The 25,710-nt window shown below is 39.6% G+C and overlaps 1 protein-coding gene across 1 annotated transcript in view; it reads right to left on the bottom strand.

The window, feature by feature from the left end:
* Positions 1-25,710, bottom strand: part of PIWIL4 (piwi like RNA-mediated gene silencing 4) — a 1,045,202-nt gene that overhangs the window by 710,380 nt on the left and 309,112 nt on the right. The window contains exon 7 of the mRNA XM_044072628.1: positions 9,791-9,871. Within this exon, the coding sequence (XP_043928563.1) occupies positions 9,791-9,871 (81 nt within the window). The remainder of the gene's footprint in view (positions 1-9,790; positions 9,872-25,710) is intronic.

Raw genomic sequence — 25,710 nt, forward strand, 5'->3', positions numbered from 1 at the left:
AATTTTAAGGAACAGGAGGCTGCAGGTTCGAAAGGGGGAAGAATCAAAGAAGTAAGAACTAAATTTAGGTCCCAAGGAGAAAGAGGATTTCTTATAGGAGGTCTGAGAAGAAGAACTCCTTTCAAAAAGGCTTTGCAAAGCTTGTGGGACATTAAGGCAGACTCAGAAATACCCACATGAAAGTTAGAAATAGCTGCCAATTGAACTTTAAGAGTAGAAGGAGATGAACCTGCATGGAAGAGTTCAGCTAGAAAGTCAAGGACTATTTGGATGGAAGCAGTGAAAGGATCTATGTCCCTTCCTTGAGCCCAATATGTGAAGCGTTTCCACTTACTCAAATAAATCTTCGAAGTGGAAGATTTATGGGAAGCTATCAAAATATCTCGAACAGAGTGAGATAATTGAGGAAGCCTGGCTAAGGTTGGAACTGGAGGAACCAAGCAGTGAGGTTCAGAGAGGGAAGGGAGCGATGAAACTGACCCGATTGATGGATCAAAAGATCTGGAACTAGGTCCAGATGCCACGGTCGCTCCAATAGAAATTGATGTAGAAAGGGGAACCACACTTGTCGAGGCCAGTAAGGAGCAATGAGGATCAATGAGGCCTTCTGAGCGATAGCTTTCTGTATTACTTGAGAGATTAGTGGGAAGGGAGGAAATGCATACAGAAGTCCCCGGGGCCAAACTTGGACTAGAGCGTCTCTGCTGGGTTGGCCTGGTAATGGGAATAGTGTGAAAAAATCTCTGCACTTGCTGTTTTGGGGAGTAGCAAAAAGGTCGCAGCAAGGCTGGCCCCACTTGAGGAAAATTTCTCTCACAACAGAGTCTTTCAGAGACCACTCGTGAGGCATGAGAATAGCTCTGCTCAACTTGTCCTCAATTTGATTGGACTTCCCGGGGATGTGCGTTGCTATCAGAAAACGCTGAGAAGAAATCGCCCATTGCCACAATCTGAGTGCTTCTCGACACAGGGGGTATGACCTGGTTCCGCCTTGTTTGTTGATGTACCACACTACAGACATATTGTCTGTCTGGATTGCAATCGTTCCCAAGGGAAGAGAGTCTTGAAGGGCTTGCAACGCTAAAAGCACTGCTCTCATCTCCAGAACATTTATGTGCAAGTGGCATTCGTTTGGTTGCCATGTGCCCTGGACAGTCCTGCCCTGATAATGCCCCCCCCACCCGATCAGAGAGGCATCCGTTGTCAGAATAGCAACCGGAGGAGGAGGAACAAAGGGTCTTCCCGATAGGAGCTGGGGGGAAGACACCCACCACATGAGATGCTTTTTGCACGCTTGTGTGATCATAATGGTGTGAGACATTGGAAGTTCCTGGTATGACCATTGAGTAAATAGCATCCATTGAAGGATCCGCATGTGGTATCTGGCTAATGGAAGCAGAGGTATGGCCGCTGCCATAATCCCCAACACCTTTAAAACTAATCTGGCTTTGATTCTGTTGTTGTTGAGAAGGAGTGATTCCAAATTGTGAATGTCTGATATTCTCTGATGCGTTAGTCTTGCCGACATGTTTATTGTATCTAGATGTGCGCCTATGTAGGTAATAGTACGACAAGGCGACAAAACAGACTTTTCGCAATTTATTGAAATACCCAGCTTTTGACAAACGCGAAAAGTGTAATCTCTGGCCATCAGAAGGAGATGCTTGGTGGGAGCTGTGAGGAGCCAGTCGTCCAAATATGGAAACACCTGGAATCCTTGACGTCTCAGGTGAGAAGCTACCACTGCCATGCATTTGGTAAACACCCGGGGGGCAGTGGTGAGACCAAAGGGCAGGGCCCTGAATTGGAAATGACTGGTTCCCAGCCTGAAGCGGAGGAATCTTCTGGAGCGTCTGTTCATCTTTATGTGATAGTACACATCCTGAAGGTCTATGGAGCACATCCAGTTTCCTTTGCCCAAAAGGGGAAGGATGGATTGCAGCGTGACCATCCGAAATCTTGTTTTCTTGACTGATTTGTTCAAGATACTGAGATCCAAAATTGGTCTCCAGTCCCCTGTTTTCTTTGGAACTAAAAAGAACCTTGAGTAGATTCCGGATCCTTGTTGGTCTGCTGGAACTGGTTGAATTGCTCTTTTTACAAGTAGTTTTGAAATCTCCAAAACTGCTAGATCCCTTTGAGCGGGTGGAACATCTGGAAGGGATTTTTTTGACTGATTTGGAAAACGAAGAAAGGGGATAGAATAGCCTTCGGAAATGATGGACTGTACCCATTTGTCTTGAGTCAGGGATAGCCAGGCTTCTGGGTACAGTGACAATCTTCCCCCGACTGCCTCCGAAGATGGGCAGTCGGGCAACACCTCAGGGATGCTGAAAGGGCTTGTCAGGGAAAGCTTCCCGAACGCCCTGGTTCTGCGGACCCCCCCTGCCCCTAGGGCGACGTCTACCATTGTTATTCCCACCTCTGCCTCTGGCGGGAAAACGACTCTGTGCGTCAGGCGAAGTCCCTTGAGATTGTTTACGGAACCACATCTTTCCACCTTTCTGGCCTTTGGGGTAAGGCCTGGAAGGAGTAGAAAAACGGACTCCGACAGCAGAAAGGGTCTTGCCATCAGTCTCGCACCTAGTCAAGGTTTCTTTCACTTGAGGACCAAAGAGGGATGATCCATCAAACGGGGAGTTCGTGAAAGACGTCTTGAAGGGATCCGCAAAATTGCATAGCCGCATCCAGGCATGCCTACGTAAGGCCACGCCTGTGCCTGCGGCTCTGCTCGCTCCATCAGCCGCGTAAGAAAGGAGGCGCATGGAGGAGTTGGTTATGGAATTAAGGATAGCCAGCTGCGTGTTCATCTTATCTTGGAAATCCGCAGCTGTAGGGTCCTTTAACATTTCACTCGCTTCCTTGATCAAGTCCCTTTGAAGACGAGTAAAATGGCACAGGTAGTTCAGCGAACGCATGGTAAACGTCGCTGACGAAAACATCCGCTTCCCGTACCTATCCATGGACCTAGATTCCTTGTTAGGTGGATGGACAGGTACTGAAGGATCAGCTAGCTCCTTCTTAGTGGCAGCAGCTACCACCATCGCATCCACAGAAACTCCTTTTGTTAAAAATTGTTTGTCTGCTGGAGCTGTAATGAACTTGGAGGGTCTCCTGGGAGTGGGGTCCACTGAATCAGGAGCCGTCCATGCCTTCTTAGCAACCACCTGCATGAGGGGGTCGAAGGGGGGGGACACCCAGGAGGTGGAAGGACGAGAGCCAAACGCCTCAAGATACACAGATTCGTCCTCTGAAGGGTTGAGGGCTGGCCAATTTCCCCTCTGTTTCAGGATCTCCAGAATGTCTGCAAATGAGACATCTTCAGAAGGGGAACGGGGGGGAACCCTCAGAATCATCCAAATCTGTGTCTGACGTGATGGACTCAGGTGAGTCAATGTGTTTCCTCTTACACTTCCTCTTCCGAGGGGGCTCTTCTGCCAAATCAGGAGAGGCCTCGGAAGAGGATGAAATCCCCACAGGGGGCTCCTGAGGAGCTGGCTCTCTGCGGTCCGGGATGAGGGAGTGAGTCGACTTAGCCTGAGGCACCATAGAGGGAGGGGCGGACGGAGCCGACTGTGGAGTAGAGCCAGGCTCTAATACACTCCGCATGACCTCGAATGCACCCCTGTCAGGCAGAGCCAGAGGTCCCCGCTCCGAGAAGCTAAGAACCTCCCTCGGCACCGACAGTGATGGCTCCGAGGTCGATGTCGGAGCCGAACTCACCAGAGCCGAAGCAAAGAGAGGGAGAGGGGGGTCGGACAAGGGTCCGATGCCACTCACCCCCTCGGAGCCGACGAGGGAAGTCCGGCGCCGAGATTCTTCCAAGGAAGAAAACGGAGCCGAAGACAATTGTATCGGCTCCGACGCTAACACAGTCTCGGTTCTGACACGACCCGGCTCCGAGCTCAAAGGAGTCGAAAAAGGAATAAGTTGATGGACCGGGGCAGGCATCGACTGATGAGTCGGGCTCTGAAGCATCTGGGCCAGTGCCTCGGACTTAAGTAGTCGACTCACTACCCTCTCAAGGTCATGATCCGACAACCTCGATGACCTAGAGGAGTGAGATCTGTGGCTCCGTTCAGACAGCAGGGGAGATCCTGGAGCCGAATGAACGGAGCCAAGAGATGGTGACCTGGACCTCTTCCTAGTTGTCGGCTCCGAAGGTCTGGTCGGAGCCGACACGGGAACTTGTACTACCTCGGCTCCGGCCGGAGCCGAGGGATCCACAGAAACTGTGGATTGAGACTTATCGGCTCCAGCCGGAGCCGATAAAGGCAAAGGTTGAGAAACCTTAGGTCTCGGCTCAGTTGCTGGAGCCGAAGACTTAGATGTCTTAGAGGGCTTCCCTGAAGAAACAGACAGGGAATCCTCTGGCTTAAGTAAGCCTCTAAGAATCAATTTATTCTTTCTTTCCTGCAGGACCCTGGGGCTGAAGCCATGGCACACAGCACAGGAGTCCTGCAGGTGCAAAGGCCCCAGACAGTAGACACAAGAAGTGTGAGCGTCTGTCAGAGACATTTTCTGACAGCACGCATCACACTTCTTGAATCCGGAGACCTTTGCTTCTTTTGACATCTTTAACAGGTGTACACAAACACACACACAAACACACTAGTTACACCCTGTCAAGATAAAAAATAATAAAACCAGAGAGTAGGGTTTAAAATAAAATAAATAAATAAAACACACACACTCCACTAGGGTAGAGAAAAGGCCTATAGGCCCTAGGGAAGAACCTAAGGTTCTTGAGGAAAAAATTTTTGAAGGGGATAAAGATTTTACTAAACTACACTAAACTAAGAAAAATATTAATTTAAAGGGGTTTTTAAGACTAATTTCAACAAGAAATATTACTTACCACGAACCGGTAGAAAAAACCAACCTCGAGGCTGCAGCGGCAAACGAGATCTGAGGTAACTCACGCCTAGCATTGTGGGATATAAGGGGAGCCTCGAGCCGGTGGAACCAACTCTCGAGCTTTTACAGTGGCCGAGTCGGAGCCGAGGTCGGCTCCGAACCCATCCAGCAAGAATGAAGGCGAGATGGACAACTTAACATCCACTGTTTTGAGCGGTCGTGCTTTAGTGTGTTCGCTCATTACATGTCGACCAAGAGGTATTCACTGAAACATCTCTTCTGTCTTTTAATATAGACCCGTATTTAACTACCCCTCTGGAGTAGAGTTGCCACCTGGGAAGTAACTACCTTAACAGGAAGGCAGAGGATAGCAAGTCTGGGAGTCACCACCACTGGTGCTTGCAGAGGATCACTTGACACATTACGTGGAAGCCATCCTGCTACCACTTGCAGGCATTCCTTAGAAAGCCACTGCAAGCTATGAGGTGTGGTTCAAGTGAGTTACCATCTGCCTATCATAGTAGCATCAGCAATGCCCAGATCTTGCTCGCTCACTTTATCCCCACCATTACATCATTCTGCAGATGTCAGTAGGCAAATCCTCAACATTTCTCCATTTCCCAGCCATCTTCTAGATATGTCAATCTTTATCTTTCTATATCAGTGGTGCTGAATGAGCGGCTTTCAGATAGTGTGTTTAGTATAATTTACTGATATATTTTATTTTTTTATTCTCAAAATTTCTCAATACAAGTTAAAAATAAACAAACTTCTACCAACAAAATATCTGTTCAGATTTAATTACTGAGTATGTATTATTCCTCACAATTCAAAAGCCACAATCATCCCCCATTTAAAACACAGTTCCCACAACTTCTTCAGTACAGGAGCAGAAATGAGCTGCCTTTGCAAAAAAAATGAAAAAGCTTAGCATTCAGCCCAGAGACACATTTACTATTTATTCTAAAGCAATGGTCCATCACAGAAATCTAACAGGTTCACTGTTTCTCTTCACAAAGTACTAATTTCTCTGAAAAGAAAGCCTTAAATCTATTCATATTAGATGTCATTTAAAAAAGGGTCATCAAGTTTTATGACAAATTTGATACTTAATTTTAAAAAAATAAATAAATAAATAATATTGTTAATGGTTTCAGTTTCACTATTGAAATGAAACAAAAGTAGCCTTTCACATACTCATGGAAAATGGCAAGCTGAAAAGCACTGAATTTTTCAGAGGAAAAAAATGTGCGTGATGTGAGTGCCATTCTGAAATTTCTTGCCAATGAAATAAGTGGATAAAATGTAAAACTGATATCAAAATAAAAGGGAAGTATAATAAAAATTGTAATCAATATTTTAAATGGCTAAGTTAGACAGAATTATTACAGCTGCCAGTGCATTACGCTCGCAAGTAGACGTAGATCAGATTTCTAAGTATTTGTGTACCTGTAATATGTTAACTCTCTAAGGCACCACTTGCAAAGAGTAAACAACTGGAAAAAATCCCAAGCAATGAAAACTAGCTGTTAAGGGATGAAGGAGCCAGAAAGACCAAAGAATTAAGGCCTCCAAAACAGTGAATCCTTTAGGAGACTGAGAAATGACAAACCTTGACTCCAGGAACAGCGATCAAAGTGATGAGGCTTGGAAAAGGTATATATCAAAGACCAAGTGGTCCCTGAGAAGATGATGTCAGTGGACACATACTTGAAATTAAAGCTGGAAGCAGTGACCACCACCATTCATCTACCCATCAAGGAATGACCTTTGATAACATTGAACAATAGCTGGTTGGCTGCTTAGTGACTTAGTGGCTCCTATGCTCTTTCTATCCAGTGTGAAGGAGACAGACTGAAGGTTTGGCTTTCCAACTCATGTACTCATATAAGGCAGAAGTTCTACTGATTATGCACATCCATGGTATGAAGGACTTTATCCCTCCTGAATTCTTATTCTTCCTCATGCAAGGAAGAAAACATTGGGTTGAGTTATATGGCCGAGTGACAACATTAAAATTGCCAAAGGGGGATGCATAGATTCATCTGGAGAGACATCTTTTTTTTTTTTTATTTGGTTTTAAAACAATTAATAAATCAATTATAAAACTAGCAAATAACTATTAGCATAGCTCCACAGCTGAGCAGTATATCAAAGTTATACATCAACAACTTTCTTGGGTGGCGTAAACTATGGAACCTTGCTGGCTAGGCTTACGTAGGCCCTTGGGCTGATAGCCTAGTACCTACTTATGAACCTATGTACCTATAAACAAAAAATAATATTTTTCAAGCAAGTCTAAGAAAAAAAGAATATGAATGTGCAATATTAGAAGCTCTCATCCTTACAGCATGCAATTCACTACTGCAAACAATTTCTGCCGTGCTAATAAACTCAACACTAGAGGGAGAAGACTTCCAGGATGTCTGCACATTGAGTAACAGCTTGTTTCTAGCTCTCCCACTGTCAAAACAGAGAGCAGAGAAGGCCAGTAGACGTGTGTTTACGGGTAAATTTCATTAACTGGCTGGTAAGTGCACTGCCTGGATGTCAGGAATAAAGAAATACATAAGACCTGGAAAATTCAGGTACAAAAAGTGATTAAGAAATACTGAACCCCAGAGGGGGTAACTTTACTTTTCCAATTTTTGGTAATTACTTTTCTGGCTATAGCAAGAACAGACCAAAGAAGAGCCACTTGGGTTTTTGGAATTATTTCAGGAATAGGAGCATTAAATAAAGACACATCTTTTATAACATTACTGTTAGATCACATTTTAAACATGAACACAGGTACACATACATGCATTATACATGTTTTATTTTTAACAGTTAGCTGCACTCTCACCAACATTAGATAAATTGCTCAACTTCTGCCTCCTCCTAAACCTTTACCCCCTTTCTAAACAAATGCATGTATTATTCCCACAAATTCTATTTATTTCTATGTATTTTTTCCTTCCCTTTTCTAAAGATCTCGCTTCTGATTCTCTTATTTTCTTTATAATATTAAGTACTTCAATTACACTTGGTTTACATTTTGATTTCCACTTTCTAGAAATTTCAATTCTTTTGGCAGCCACTAGCATTAAAATTAGTAAGGTCAAAATTTCTGACAAAGTACTATGAAGGCAATTTTTAAAATCTGCTGACTTGTTACATTCCCAGAAAATATCTTCCCAATTATTTATTCCCACCACACCTCTAACATTTGCTATCCATTTGAGAAAAAATTATAAGTCTGCATGGGATATAAATATACCCAAGCAAAAACCTTTAACCTTCTGGACTTGTTGCATACTTGAGAGGCATACAGATGTCCTCCCACTTTTCTTTGTAAACCTCCTTTCTAGTCTCATTTCCCAAGCTTTTCTAACCTCCTCTGATTGATTCTTGCAACTATCATGGAACATGTTACATGCCTTACTAACTATACCTTTTTTAACATCATCTTCTGTTCTAGACTCAACTAAAAACTCTACCAGAGCTGGTCTTTCATTTGGCACTCCATTATCCCTTTTTCTTTGCCTGTACTCTTGCTATCTATTTGCTATTTTTTTTCAATAAATTCCAGTCCCCTCCTCTAGACAGAAGTCCTTGAGAAAGGTGAATTAAATAATTTTCCTGTAAGCAAGAGTGTGCAGTACCGAAATCTGCCTGGGGATGTGATGAATACCAAGAAAAATATTTTCCTGGAAACCAGTCCTTATGGATACTGATCCAACCAGTTTAAAAGGCAGGCATATAAGCCTGCAAGTTCAGATCTCAAAAAAAAAAAAGGAAAGTGGTCCTTTAAAGGTGGCTAGACATGAAGCAACCCTCCAGGATCTGTCTGACATGTCTTTGTTGTGCATGAGCTCTAACCTGCAGATAACCAGAATGTGCAAAGATTCTAAAAACTACACTTCGCATTATCCTGTTTATAGTCAGTGCTTCTAATGTAGACAGTACCTCTTTATTACTGACAGCCTCCTTGTAAGCAGCTCAAGGCCATGGTATACATTTCATGAACTTGGGACTGGTACAGCCACAAGATACACTTTTAAGCAGCTTATGACAGTGGTAGTAATGTTAGGATGGTTGTTCTTTAAGTGAAGAATGTTGTAGCTGATTAGGGTTATAAGTCTCCCATCATTCAGTGCTCCAAATGTAAACAATGTTTAGGTCAGTAAACAAGGCTTGTCTGTTTACTGAAGCAACCACTGCTACTTACCTGGTTTAACTGGAGGAAAAAAAATCACTTTTGCACGAAATTTAGAATGGTGCACTAGCTGCAAGTATCCTAAACAGGATGGCACAAAGCAAAGAATTTTAAGGGACACCTCAAAAAAGTCAGAGTCCTAGACAGTATACATCTTATGAATTTTCTGATAGTTTCAGCCATGTTTCAGAATGGGTTAATAACAGTAGAGGTCAACATCTATAGCAAGTCTATATAAACAAAATCATTTTTTTTAGAGTAAAGAAGATGGCATTTGAAAGGTTTGCCATTGTCAAATCACATGAAAAATGTACTATAGCATTCAGTCTAGTAAGCCTTGAATGCTCCCGGGAAAAAAAAAGGCAAGCAGTCAGCAATTTTAAAAACTTATAATCATCCAATGGTTCATAACACAGTGCACTTACTTGATAACATCAAAATTAAAGCGAGTTATTACTTTTAATAAAAGCAAAATGAATAGATTATGATAGGAAAAGGGATGAACGGCTGCCCTAACGAAGAAGAAGTAGAGAAAGAAATCAGCCAAAACTAGATTAATACTATTTTTTGCCTGCTGGAATAATTTCAAACTGAAGCAGTAATACAAAAATGGAAGAATACTATTCAAAGCACTAAAAAGTCTGAACATAATCAGTTCTAGCACCGTATACAATGCAAAAATGTTTCTTCTGCACTGCTCAGTTTGAATTAATATGAAATAAAGTCACATACTTGTGCTGAGGAATATGAACTGGATCTGCAGGATTGTAGTAGTGGCGTCCAACTTGATGCATTGACAGCATTTTCAGAACTCTAAAAGTCAAAAAAGCAGAAACAGTCAGCTATTTTGCAACCTGTTGCTTGTTCTAAGTAATTAAAAAACTGCTAGACACTTCCAATCTTTTTTTTTCTTTTTTATTCTTTTGTGACATAATTTATGGAAATTATCAATACAAAATGAATCTTGCAGATAAAGTTCTTCAACAATTAGTTAATTTAATTTCTGTTAACTCCAAAACTGACTAAAGAAAACAATTCACATTGATAATAAGTCAGAAATGGATATGGCAGCACAGACCCAAAAGGACTACTAGCATATTATTGTGTGATCTCAACATTACATATGGCAGCATTTCCTATTTTACATTTTAGTTAAGTACTGCAAATTAAGATGTCTACCTTACAATATCCACACAAAGAGATGAGCCTCTAAATACTTTTGTAAGAATTATACTGTACATTACAAAAGGTATGTGAGCATCTAAATCTGAAGTAATCAACTTATAATATTCTCCAAACAATATGCATATTTTAGATACTTATGCAATACTTCTGTTAATGACAAAAATCACTGACATCTTACATGAACTTTTTATTTCCTTTCTGCAAAGATCTCTGTTGACTTCAGCTCACCACTACTACTGGCTGGCTAGACAAACTCAGTTGTAACTTAGCAACAACCAATCTCATCTCTGTTGAAGGTCTATCAGCCTAAAATATGTCATCTGATCTAGCTGACAAACTCAGCTCTGTAAACTCCCTAGTGAATAAAATTTTGGAGGGCACAGGCTATTATTAAAGCTTAGAATAAGTCACATGAAACTGCACTAAAAGGATTTGCCCTGAGATTTTTCTCATCTGGCAATGCAGTCTACACCCAAGTTAAGTAAACTCATACACAGGATCTACCTCTTTATGGGATAAAGTACATGATCAGGAGAACTGGCAGTGTGGTAACAACCTCCAGTTTAGTGTAATGACCAGAAGGGACTGAAAAAGGTGATCTTGTCCCTTGTTAGAATACTTCCTGCCTAAGGTACCAATCCTGCCTGCAGCTAAACCCATAGTCACTGAACAATGATTATCACTTTCAAGCACAGCAAAGGATTAGTTACTAACGTACAACTCATAGTCCGCTGGACTTGTACTACTACCCTTCTCCTGAAGTAACACTATTATGCCTCTCCTTGTGTGTCACTCCTCCACATATTCTTAACTCATTCCTCTTTCAGTTGTCCTTAATAGGCTTCTGCCTCTAGATCTTTACTCTGTTACACTCTTCAATCCTTCCCATTTAACTCTAACTCTTATAAATAGCATTCTACATTCAATTTTATTTTCTATCTTCTCAAGTACTCTCACCTTTGCCAATGTAGAATGTTTTGACTTAACCTTGAATCTAAGTACCATCCTTTTTAAGTTTATATGCTTTCAATGTAAATCATGTTGATGTGCCTGTAAAACTTCCCTTCTGCTCTTATCTTGTACATACTGTATTGTCTCTTATACTGCTGGTTAGCCACTGGTTCAGGACATCACTGAAAATGTACTTAGACCTGTCTACTCACCCAGTTAACACATTCAAAACAGATAAAAAACGGGTCCATAATATTTTGAAAACCCTTGGTTTCCAAGAGTCTCCACCAAGACAAGCCATTTTCAAGTTACGCCATTGGGCCACTTTCAAATTTGTTTTCCCCTTGCTGAAAGCCAAGCGCTGCTAGTATTTCATAATGAATGACAGCCAAGTTCATCGATTTCAGGAGTCTGTTCCCAGAACTGTATTCAGGAGAAAAGCTTTTGTGACCTTTCTGTTCTTCTGCTTCATAATCAATACACTTTTTGTGTTTAAATACATTGTGGACCACTGCTTCCACAACAATACATTGATTTGGATTAAACACACTGTGGATTTACAGATCAAACATTAGCGAAAGAGTTGGCATTTTACTGCATCAGATAATGATTTACCTTTCCTGAAGGACAGACTGCTTATGGGTTCGATGAACATTTACACCCCTTTTCCCAGGCAACACTGAGTACAGAAAATGGAGATCAGAATGAAACCCCTCCTTGACAGGGTTAGGAAGGTTGCAGGCCAAGAAAAAGTATGCTGTGATCCCAGAAGACATTAGCCCACATTCACTTCAAAACTGCCCACAAAATTAAGATCTGCAAGCTGTTGCTCCCTTTACAGCCCAGAAGAACATGCTAGGAAGACATCACTTTAGAAGTTATTCTCTGAGGAAACCCACCTCAACACACTATTTGAAGCCTTACTGTTTACGGATCATAACAAAGTGATTGACACCCAAACCAGTGTGGGTTACAAAAAAAGAAGCCAAAAAAATAACTGTAGCTTCCCTCCTCCATCCACATCCTCATGCAAAGATAATGAATGACATATGGAACAGGGAACAACAAAGAAGAGACACAAAAACTCAAAATGTGTTAAACTGCAAACCTGTCTGTTTGGAGGGCAACCCCTTTCTTATGACTTTGGAGCTGCAAAATAAGATCAGTTGATGTGACCTCAAGGAAACTTAGTGCTCAGAGCTGGCACAGTCTTGTAGTCTGACATGCCCTATGACTGACTGTTTCATGGGACTGTGTAGTGACTTGTAACCTTGCCGCTAGTCTTTCTTATTTCATTGACTGCTATGACAAAGAATATGCTCATACTTATTTATGTAAATATGAAAAGTTTTAACTTGTCAGCTAAAGAAAATTTGTTAAAATTCAGGTTTAAAAAATTAGAGCAGACATAATTTGCTTGTAGGAATGAAGATCTCTTGTAAGCATGGCAGAATTTTGAAGAATCTCTGGGATAAGACATGTCCATAACACTTGCTACTGCAGGTGTGGCAATGCTAGTTAGAAAACTTTAGGATTATAACTGCTGGATCAAGGTTCAATTGGTGATATACAGGACTATGTCTCATATATTGGACAATGTCAGGCATGATTAGAATCTGGAACACTTATAGCTTTAACATAGAGGCATTCTAGTTCTCACATCATAGGAAGTTGTAAAATGCAAAACTCTTCTACCTTTGTAGCTGGATATTTTATTACAGTCCTAAAGTCAGCTAGTGATAGGACCATGTCCATGCTGACAGGGATACTCAAAACTTAAATATTAGTTGGCATAGCTAGGCTTAGAGGATGAATGCCATTCGGATTTTTGGTTAGGATCTAATGACTCCCTGCAGTGGATAAACAAAGCAGTCAGTGCATCAGTCCCCATCAACTGATCAATTTGAAATTATACTCCAAGCTTCTATTCAAGCCTTACCAATGGTAACTGACCTTGGAGGCTCAACTCTATGATACTAAAAGTCTATGAACTACTGACAAGCATTAAAGAAGGTTTGTGAAAATTCAAGCAACATGACCTACATGGCAGTATTCCTATAAAAGTATAGCAGGAGGTATGCAAATTGCAGTTTACAAAATCTCTGCCAAGGTTCAGTATTCAAATATATGAGTAATACAGGCATATGCTGCAAACTCTTGTGGAAACTAAGTGGTTTCTATGACAAACACATATTTACAAAGTATAAAAGAGTACAAGTACAATTCAACATGCTTAAAATATCTCAAGTCCAACTTCACTTAGAGAGAGATTTGACCAGATCCTCAGCCTGTGACAACAAGCCTGATAAAATGTTTGCTTTGAAGGCATGACAAAGGAAACTTCTGCACACCACAGCAGCAATACAAGGCAGATCCTGCTCTGCACCCTCCATTATCCCACAGGAGTTCAATAAGGAATTTGTCAGGTTTTATGCCATTCTGAATGCAGCACCTGCTAAAACAAATTTGGACGTGGAGGGAGGGCTTCCAGGGGGGGGGGACATATCGTCAGACTTACTATTGTCAAATACCCCTTCATCAAACTCACTTTGTCAAAACCCCTTTTTGTCGAACAATCATTTTAGCGAATATTTTCCCAGGGAAAAGAACAAATAGTTCAACTACTGATCATCACAAAATCCACAACATTTAAAACCCATTCAGGTGGAGGGCTTCACCCCCACACCCCCCTAAATAAATATACCAACTCCAAATCGCACTACAATGGGGAAAATGGCAAATTCCCAATCATGGCCCACTGTGATTTTCCTCAGGAAAATATTTGCTAAAATAATTGACAAAAAGTGGTTTTGACAAAGTGAGTTCGACAAACAGGTATTCGACAAATAGTAAGTTTAACAATATGATGTAGATCCTCCAGAGGATACTGGACTACGGACTATGTCAGAGATCTAGAGTACAATTTTTTTTTTTATATATAAAGAACTCACTAAACAGGTAGAGGAGAACACGGCAAAGTTACACCAGCCAGGAAAGCTCCAGGTTCATATGGTCTTACATGAACTTGTATACACCTCTGGTAAAGCACATTACTCTTCCTCTGCAGCAGTTGTACCAACAGTTTTGGCAAGCCAGTGTAATTAATCCTTCTTCCCAATGCTTAGTCAATGCAGTTTTGCCCATACCTAGCAAAGAGTCCAGAAATGTGCAAAATTACTAGACAATTAATCTGCTAAGGATAGATGTGTAGCAGTATACAAAGAACATCTCAAGGATATAATGTTATCAATTTTATAATGTTAGTGCAAGCTGGTTTTATATGGGGTCAATCTAGTGCAAAACATATACGCACTTTTAAAGCTATGTATGCGCAGCTGAGAAGAATACCCAAGCCCATAAAAGCTGTAATGCTTGATTTCTAAAAAACATTCAGTTTGGTCTACTGGTAATATCTGCAGTTGGTGATTGAATAAGGTGGGCTTTCCCACATCCTTTGCTAAAGTAGTATGGGTTCTGTAAACATTCTCGGCTGTAGTTATTTTTATCAACTACACCATGCCACAACCTTTTAGTGTGTACAAGGTCATTAGGCAGGGATCACAAAAAAACAACAAAAAGTGAGCCTAGCTGTTCAATCGCCTTCCTTTCATACCAAGTGCATCTGATTCCTTGGCCATTCACCTTCCCAGGACAAAGTACATCCACAAAACAAACATTTTTATACAGGTTGAACCCAACTGATTGTCAGTTAATTAAACAATTAAATAATTCATCATCCTAAAAAAAAACTTACATTCCCAATGTACAACAAAGAATAAATAGCATCTTGTTTTAGCTTATTATAATGCACATTCTAATAAATACTGCTAAATACATTTCTTAAAATATTAAATTAACATACAATACATTGAAATATTAAAAATTCAAACTGACTTCCAAGTTTGAACTCCTAGGGCATAAAGTTTTATAATTAAGAATCATCTTTCTTTCTAATTCAATTAATTTACTGGCAAAATCACCCCCTCTGTACAAATAAATCTGAACTACAATACTAAAGAAAAAAAACAGCATTTGAGCCATTATGATCCTTATAGAAATGTTCTGCTGCAGGACTTTTTAAATTACAATTTCTGATGTTGTCTAAATGTTCCAAGATATCAATCTTCACTTTCCTCTTAGTCTGCCCTACATAGCATTTAGTGATATTACACCTACAACCAATAATATACACAAACCCGCATGAGTTGCAGTCAAATCTCTCCCTAGAAATAAATTTCCCACCACTGATTTTGGTACCTGACAAGTTCCTGATCTTACTACAAACCTTACAATGTCCAGACACAAAGCAGCCCATCCATTCCCCCACAATCAATGAATGCCTTTGCCTAAAAATCAACAACTCCTTCAAGTTATAAAATCTCCCATAAGAAAGCATAACAAACTTTGGAAATAATTCTCCTACCAGCTCATACTGATAAACCACATGCCATAAATCCTTGACTAAATTCTTCAAAATTTCAGAAAAAGGTGAGTATTTAGTGAAAAAATAAATGTTCTTGTCACTGACATCAAGGCCCAATTATTTTTCATTGAGATCTTTCCTCCCACACCAGTATTTTCTACATTTACTTCCATTACTTCTATCTAGTTCGCTTCTAGCATTACTCAATATCTCCAAAGGATATCCTCGAGCCAAAAGTCTATCTCTCACGTCCATTAAATTATTTTCTCTAAATCTCTTTTCAGAAGTATTATAGGAGATTCTTCTAAACCCCCCATATGGAAAAGAGTTGATTAAATGTGGGGGGTGCATGCTAGAAGCATGCAAAAAATTGTTCACTGCTGTTGCCTTTCTACAAGGTTTATTCTGGATGGTCTTATCCTTACCAGCATAAAACCCTACATCCAAAAAATGAACAGACTGCTTATTAAGTTTATAAGTAAACTTCAAACCATGAACATTCTTATTTAGTTCATCTAAACATTGTACAAACTGCAACTCTTCCACTTGCAAATCAAGAAAAAGTCATCACTGTACCTCTTATACATGATTACATGGGGTCTATATCATATAACCGATAATGAGAAGATATTTATATAGCCTACACATTTTTTTCTGAGCATGGAATCAGGTCTATATCATATTGTCGAATGTCCTATTTAGCGAACTCTTATTAGTTGAACGTTAATAAACGAAAACACTAAATAGCGAATGTTCCTTTCAGAAAAGCATTTCACTGGGTTAAAAAACAGTCAGCCAACCCAATGAACCACAGAAAAATATCACCAAACAAAACCCATTATTGTGGGGGGACACCCCCCCTAATTAAATATACCGACTCCGAGATCGCATTACAGTGAGGAAGAGGGCAAATCCACGATGACGGCTGACTGGTTGTTTTCCCAGGGAAAGGTTTCACTAAAACAAATGTTCACTTTTTAGTGTTTTCGCTTATTAGTGTTTGACTAATAAGCGTTAGCTAAACAGGACATTCAATATGATATAGACCTGATTGCATGCTCAGAAAAAAATATATAAATATCATCTCAAAATCATCTATGTAGATGATTGCATACGAATTTTCATTACCAAAACAAAAGTAATTATATATAAGGCAGAATTCCAAAATACTAATAAGAAAGGAAGTACATGGTCCCTCCCCCATTACATTGCTCGCCGCATCCAAACCCCATTTCAACTTTATATTAGTGTACAAAGAGCTGACATCTATGGTAACCCAATAAAACTCTTCCTGCTATCAGATCCCTTTCATGCTCTCACAAAGTTCCACAGCATTTTTAATGTGTGCTGGAACCCTTTGCAAAATTTTCTTCAACTGAGAATCCATAAAAATTCCCACATTCTGCAAATACGAGTCGACAGCTGATAGTATGGGTTTACCAAATCTTAGGGACAGCTTAAAAAATAGGATCCATAGGTTTTGAGACATGTCATTTCTTCACATCTTGAGCTGAGAGGAAACCCAACCTTTCTCGCCTCTGCAGAATCTCTAGCAACAGTGAATTAAATAAGGCAACTGGGTTGTCAGCCAAATGAACATATTCTTCCTTATTTAAAAGTAAGTCATTATCCATTTTATCATAAATGGCTTTATTCATTATAACCCGTTGCCCCCCTTATCAGCCTGCTTAAACACATAATCCTTCAAACCTTCCTGAAGGTATTTCAAGTCCAACCATTCACTCTTCTGTAAACTGAACTTGTTCTTAGATTTAATAAATTTCATATACTCAAATTCTACTTTTTTACACAGCATATTTTCGAACATACATAATGTGTAAGAGATTTTAGGTGGAGCAAAATGATTCACATTAGGAAAAACAGAACAGACAATTTCCCAAACCCTGTGCAAAAACAGTCATTATTTTCCCTTTCAAATCCATCCCTGTCTACCCTTAAATCAAACAAAAATTCACAAAGATCAGTTTCAGGTAATGACAAATTAAGTAAATAATCATTCTCATTCATTGATTCTAAATGCTCAAAAACAGTTTGCCCTTAATTTTCATCTAAAAAAACACCTTTAAATGCAATTCCTACAGAATCTTTTCACCTCTATCAAAAATACCTGCTAAAGTAGGTATTTTGGTAGGTGTGACAATGTGAGGTATTGCCAGCTATGCCAGGAAAAGCAGGACAGTGGGTGTGTAACATATGCCAGCACAGCTATCTGGAATTTTGTAAAGAAGTATATGTCATTTTTATATCAAACTGATTTGTACAGATGCTTGTGTTGAAAAATGCATTTGTAAAGCTGCTTGCGTTAAAAATGTGCAAACAATGTGCCCTGATGAACAGAAAAATAAATATATATGTATTATTGTAACTGTTTAAATGTATATCTTTTAACAGACAATACTGGACGAGAAGAGGTTAATCTCACTCCACCTGACTTTGGAAAATAGTAAGAAATTTAATGAATGGGCCTAGGCCATAAAGATGTTATCCCACAGTTTTGAATGAAGCCAGAGACACAGCATATGTAAGCAGTATAGTTTATTATCTCCTGTAAGAAAAGTGGAAGGTTTTATGACTTCCAGGAGCTGCAGTTGAGCTTAGCAAGGCTCTCTGTGTCATATTACTGACACACGGCTGTTAAATCCGGGCAGCTTCTAGCAATAGGGGGTTGAATGGGAACCGGAAGTTAGATGATTAGATGTATGTGATGCCATTCTGTAATCCATCACTAAAAATTATATTTTAATACTAGGTGAGACTGAACTCTCATGGCATAATGCTGTAACCTGACGAAGAAGGATGTCTCACCTACTTCATCTTCCCTTGCTCTAGTATGTAACCGGGAAATAATAATTCTTTAGATCAGTCAGGAAAATATAGTGAGATTAGTTAAGTATTGTTTTTTCTGTAACTGTGTGAACCTGTCTACCTGTGTTATTTTTAATATTTCCTGTGACTGAAACTCTGGTGTTGATTGTATATAAATATTTAGCATGTTCATGGTCTTGTATTATTTATTATTAAATACAGTTAAACTTTTCATTGTGGCTGATTCATTAGAGAATATTTTAACCTTTGAGAGTACTTATATCTAGTGGTGACACTGTGGCCACTCCTGAAAGCCTGGCTGTTTGCTCAACCTTACCATTTCTATTAATATTAATTTCACTCAATAATTGGGTACCCCTGCAAGAGCCTTACAGTAGATGGTTTTGGAGTGTCTGCTGGTAGTGTAACTACCTTATAGCCTGAGCAGAAGGGAGCGTAGCTAGTAAATCTGTGCCAGCCTTTCCAAGGAGTGTGTGTGTGTGTGTGTGTGTGTGTGTGTGTGTGTGTGTGTGTGTGTGTGTGTGTGTGTGCATGCAAAAAATCAAATTTCAAAGAGTGTGTGTGTGTCAACTGCTTGGAGCAGGGGCACGAAGCACTGGTTTTAGAGAGTGGTGAAGGACTTGGCTCAGTCACTCAGCTAAAGTCTCAACTCTATAGCTGTGCCAGTGGGGAGTCTTACTGGGGACCTGGAGAGAGACAGACAGAAGAAACCCAGACCCCAGACTGAGTGTGTTCCATATATGCAGAAATTGTGCTTGATGCAGACAGCTGCATCTGGAAATAGTGGGTGTATCCATTTTTGTTCCAAGTGAACATCCCTCTCCAGTGCCAGTGGTGAGGATTTAGGCTCCTTGATTACTGGCACAGGGTGGGGACATCACAGTGGGTATGAATTTCACACCCTTTAACAAGACTTGTTTTGTCTCTTCAGATAGAACTAAAGCAGACAAAGTAGTTATATTCAAGAACTGAACTCATTATCAAACTTACAAATTTGTTCACAATGAAGAGTTCTTAATGTCCCAAATATTTACAAAAGAACAGGGAACAGAGTTTAAGTACTTTTGCCTCTGCCTTGGTTTCTCCAACCCCTTCTCCAACCATTCGGATAAAATATCACACCATTTCCATGTGTCTCAGGTTGTTCTATTGAATAAACAGTGTGTGTCTCCAGCCTGAATTTTTACAGTAAGAAATCTCTACCGACAAAGATGAGGAATCACGCACTGCAGAGGCACGGCCCTCAGTTGGTCTAAACTTTGACCTTCCATGACATGGGTTACATTGCCAAGAGTAAATAAGGCCATTCTGGAAATCCTCAGTCTCTTTATTTAATTTCTTCTTTTTGTGAATGAGGATATCAGTTTCCCCCTTCTCAATCTTACACTTGACCTCCTTTATTCCACCTAAATAAACTGAATTGGGGATTTCACTTACAAATCCACCCTCTACCTGCATGATAACCTCATTGAATTTTATTGTGTGACTTTAAATTATGCTTGATTAGCATCTGAAGCCAGCCTAATGTACGGGTCTATATCATATATTCGAAACTCCAAAATGTCGAACGCCATATGTTCGAACTTGGAATTTCAAATGTTGAAAACATTGAACGCTCAGAATATGGAATTTTTTCCCAGGGAAAAAAATTGCTGTTCCGAGAAACATACACCCAACACAAGCACACCAAAATAAATAAACCACACACATACATTTAACAAAACTCAACCCCACACTAAACTACACATACATTACTAACTATCCACTTACTTTAACCCGCACCCTAACCCTAAGGTCCTTAACTATCGCACACATACCCTACAAATCTATACACAAAAAAACTAATTAATTCACACACATACAGTTAACAAAACACAACCCTACACTACACCATATATACATTACTAACTATCCACTTACCTTAACCCGCACCCTAACCTAAGGTCCATAACTCTCGCACCACAGTGGAGTAAATAGTGAAGCCACTGAACGGCCCACTGAAATCTTGCCCTAAAAAAGATTTCGATATTCCGGGTCTTTGCTATTTTCACCATTCGATATTTTGGGTTCGATGTTTTCACATTCTGTGTTGTACCTCTTCGGAATTTTGATATAAACCTTAATGTACATTGCTGCAAAACCTGTTTCCATTCTTCCAACAGGTCTGACTCTTCCGCAGGCAAACGGTGGATACGTAAGCCCCTCGGAGTGATGTTTAGACTGAGGTATTTTTCAAGAAGTGTAGTGCTGTAATATAACATTACCTCTTTTAACATCAGACATACCAAATGTCCAAACTTCATACTATGAGCATCCACATTCACCAAAAGACACAGACCCTTGGAAGCCAACTTAACTTCTCTCTCTCTCAATAAACCCACAAAAATAAATTTGCCCTAATCAGCTAGAGTCCGAAATACACCTGGAACTGCATCAGCTTGATCCAAAGACATCTCAAACAATTTAAATTCATAAGATCCATCAGAAATCACAAACAACAGCAAAAAATGAGCCTAGCTCTTCAATCACGTTTCTTTAAAACCAAGTGCATCTGGTAGCTCAGCAGGGCTACTTTCTATTGCTTGCCCTCTTCCTTCTTGTAGTGGAACCCTTAAACAGTAGGCTTAATTCAACAAATGTGATTACTGACTGAAACCACAGCTTGCTTCTCCTTGTACGACTGCAATATCCTCATTCAAAACCCTTGCCAAGGGCCTACAGCAAATTCTGACTTTACTCTGCAGAAGTATGCTTCCTGCTCATATCTTCACCTCAACAAAGACAACATTATGGCACACACAGCAAACCATCTGGTAGCAGCTGTAAATGTGAATTCTAACGGCTTGCCTTTCTCACAGTGCACTAAACCACTAAGGTGTCTAGGAACATTCGAACACACTGACCATAACAGACTTAAACTTGAACCTGATAGGGTAAATAACCCACATCTCTGTCCATTCACTGAAGGAACTGCATGCATACCTTTGGTGCAGGACCACATTAGGTAAGATATTGCTATCCTTGCTTCTGTTCAACATTGTTAGGCAAGTCCCCATCCCCACAAACAGTTGTTTCAGAAGGCTCTCACAACTAACTGTCTCATGTATATGGACATGCAGTACAAGAAGACTTGAATCATTTGTTGAGTATTCACTACCCAAAAATCTTAAATCAGCTATTCCTGATTAGGTATATTATTCATTTAGTTTTCATGCTTTTGTCAGCTGTTCTGCTGTAATACCAAAGCCCTTCTCATTTGAGGCACCCTTACAGCTGAAACTGCAGGAGTTTATGCATGAAGGACAATGGGATAGGTCAGCAGCACCTTGTCAAACCACCTGCAGACATGTTATCAGCTAAATCTAACACATTAGACATTAAAGAAACAACATGCAATGCACTTCCAAAAGGACAAATGGGGCAAAGACGTATCTCTGTGAGGATGCCCATATCCCTAAGGTGATGCCCCCACAAGGAAAACAAGATAAATAAACAAAGGAATAATGTGGCTGAGGTATCTATTACAACGGGTTTAAAACAAATATTGTTTTCTTATTTGCAGTATTTTTCCTGATTTCAAAAGGCCAATGTATACACTCACATTTAAGGTATGCTCTATTGTTATCATTTCTTTGTGGTAGAATTTGTCTCTCTTTTCTCTCATTGTTTACTATAATATGCGATTAAATAAAGCTTGTTTTCTTACAGTTCCAGTTCAGGACCTTGTACCTCTACTTTTCTTTTTTGCAAAAGTTGCTGACACAAGTAGTTCAAGACAAGGGTGTAGCTAGGCATACTCTACTCAGTACATTTTTTCTGAGCGTCACATGAACATGGATTTCTTTCAGGTCATATTATGTCTACAACTGTCTAAATGAATGCCTTCAACAACAGAAGCAATATTTCTAATCTAAAAACAATGTTTTTAATAGTTTTAGGGGGAACAGATGAAAATGTCACATTTATTAAGTAACTGGGGACAGCATTTTGAGAGATGTGCCCACTTTTAAGTGATAAGTGTCTAAAGGGGGGAGGATTAAAAGCTTGTGAATACAAAACATAATTTGCCTGTTTTTTTCTTTTTGTTAATATTAAGCCACCCAGTCATACATTTCTACAGATCAACCTTTAAGCTATGATTAATGCAACTTGGTGTTGGCACAAATGGTTATACAGGATTTCCTAGAGAACCTGAAAGGAGCAGATTTTTAATGCTGGCTACTGAATGCAACAGATTGCTGTCTTGGCCTCAAACTGTTCTGGACTTAAAAGTCAACCCAATAAGAGATTTCTTAAGCATCTATATGTCTGACAAGACATGAACATACATGCCTTATTTGATTTGTTTTTACAGGACTGGACATGTTCTGAAAATGCTGGCAGTCTGCTATTAAGGCCTAATCAGCGAGTTAGCCCTTACATGTACGCCACACACACATATATTACTTCTACAGCTTCTAGCTGTTAAACTCAGTTCAACCCACTTATGTTTAAGGATGTAGCATAGTTTTCTTCATTACTCAGTGCTATATGACTGCTTCTATGGCTCACCTTGTAAAAAAATTCCATTTCAAAGTATTTTACATAAAGTTTTATTCAGAATTTATACTTGTGCTACTTGCTTTCTATCTATCTAAACACTTCAGTAACTGTACAGTTTGAAGTATACATATATATATATATATATATATATATATATATATATATATATACACACATATATGTATATGTATATATATATATATATATATATACATACACACACACACACACACACACACACACACACACACACACACACACACACACACATGTATATAATTTATTTACATTTTGTTTACTGGGAAAGTCCAACTGGGCCACTGGCCCATTTTCAGTGGAAGCCTGGGGAGAAAAGCTACATTACAAAAAGAATTTTAACACGGAAAATAATACATTATATACACTTACAAGCCCTTCTGCAGTGGTGCAGCGGTAGCGTTGTTGCCTCACAGCAAGAGGTTCTCCCGTTCGATTCTCGGCTGGTGTGTGGGGAGTGCCTTCTGTGTAGAAGCATACTTACAGATGAATGCTGAACATGAAATCATACTTAACAGGGAAGAAACAAGCAGAATGATTAACAACAGAGTAACCGCGTGCTTCTGAGTACTGCTAAAGTTAAATCTTGTAATAGGCTGGATAAGAACACTTGAAGTTAATTACTGGAAAGGAGAGAAATAGGTAGTGGGGTTGATATAGTATGACAGTATACGTTTAGGAGAGAGAGAGAGAGGGACAGTATGTATGGGGTGAAAGGTAATGATGTTGTAGCGCCATTTGTTGATGAGGTATTCCTTTAGTCATTTTTTAAACTTGGAAGTATTAATGGTACTGATTATTGTTTGGGGTATGGAATTCCAGTACTTAGTTATTTTACTTGATAACAGGGAGTCCCAGTAGCTATTATTAGATTTAGTTACATCAAGTAGAACTTTGTTAGTCGATCTTAAAAATCTACTGTTGTAGCAGGGCAGGACTAGGTTGTTGAAAGCTGGGTAGTTGTTTGGGTGGTGGAAGACATTGCGTGTGAGAATTAATTGGTTGAAGGTTAGAAAATGAGGTAGTTCAAGCCATTCTACTTGGTGCAGTCAGGTGCAATGGTGTGATGTGTAAGGGAGGTGTGTGGCAAATCTTGCTATTTGGTAGCGTCAGTCAAAAAAGGCTTGACCCTGTAGAGTAAAGCCTAACTTAATGTGAACCTTTTTGTTAGTTATGGCTAGGTGTTTCTCAAATCTAAGATTGTTATTGATTGTGACCCCAAGGAGCTTGGAGTGTTCAACGGGTTCTATTAAAGTTTTGTTGGAGGAGCAGACAGTGAAAGGTGGATTGTGACTGTGTGTTTTGTTTCTAGTGAAGAGGATGAGTTTTGTTTTATTAGGATTAAGAACACGTTGGGAATCAGAGAGATGGTTTTGATGTCAAAGAAGGCTTCTGCGTTGTTTGTAGGAGTACTGGTAAGGAGGTAGCTGAACATATGAGGGAGGAATCATCTGCATATTGAAAAATGGTTGCAGGTTTTGTAGCTGTGAGGACTTTGTTGGTGAAAATGAGGAATAATAGTGGTCCAAGTATTGATCCTTGAAGTACACCAATGGAGAAAGATAAAAGGGCGAAAAGTTCATCTTGCCATTTTACTGCCTGTTGACAGTCAGACAGATAGCTATGAAACCAGTGGAAGGACATTTGGGAGAAGTTTAGGGAGGCTAGTTCATTGAGCAGTTTCCGATGGGAAACAGTGCCGAAGGCTTTTGACATATCAAGAAAGAGAGTACATAAAATGTGTCTGGAATTTCTAAGCTGGTTAACTGAGTTAGTAATTCTAATAACAGCAGTGCTATGTTGGGATGCAGACAGGAGGTTATTGTTTAGCAGACAGTCAAGTAGTTGTGTCTGGATGCATTTTTCAAGGATTTTAGCAATGGGGGTAGAATAGCTATTGGTCGGTAATTTGAAAATTCTGTAGATGTGCCACCAATGTGCAAAAGGATGATGTAAGAGACTTTTGGGATAAATTGTTTGGTGATGGACTGGTTAATTAGGATAGATTTGGGGTAGGAGATGGCATCTGATGCTGTTTTCAGAAATTCATTGGGAAGCTGGTCAGAAGCAAGGGGTTAGTTTGGACAGAAGTTTCATTATGGAGTTAGTTTGTATTGTTTTATTGAGAAGGATTTGAAGTTTTCTATTGACAGTGTAGGTATTAAAATAGGAGTATTACTGTTGTTTTTTACAAGGGATAGGATAGAATTGATAAAGTGTGAGCATCAGATGCAATACTATCCATTGAGTTGGTTGTGGTAGGAGCTGGGGATGTCATATGACCTGGTTTTAGCAAGTAGTTGCTAGTTCTCCAAAATTTCTGGGGGTTATTTTGGTGCTTTTATTGCACTGTTGTGTAGCACATTTTTTGTCCTGTTTAATTTGTTTTTTAGTGAGGTTACGCATTTGATGATATTTGAGAAGTGATGACTTGTTTTTAGTCTCTTGGCAGTGGAACCAAGCTTTGTCTCTTAAGTTTAAGGAGCTTCTTTGTGTCCTTAGTGAGCCATGGTATATGTTTAAATTTAGGGTGGATTTTTCTTAGAGATTAGGCTATTTAGGATATTGATGAAGTTACCATTGAAATATTGCGCAGCTGAGTCTAGGTGGAGATGTTTTATCGGGGACCAGTCACAACTATACAGAAGTATTAAAGACTTTAGATGAA

This window comes from Protopterus annectens, chromosome 5.part0, assembly GCF_019279795.1.
Source record: "Protopterus annectens isolate FY-2018-M chromosome 5.part0, PAN1.0, whole genome shotgun sequence".
NCBI lineage: Eukaryota > Metazoa > Chordata > Ceratodontiformes > Protopteridae > Protopterus > Protopterus annectens.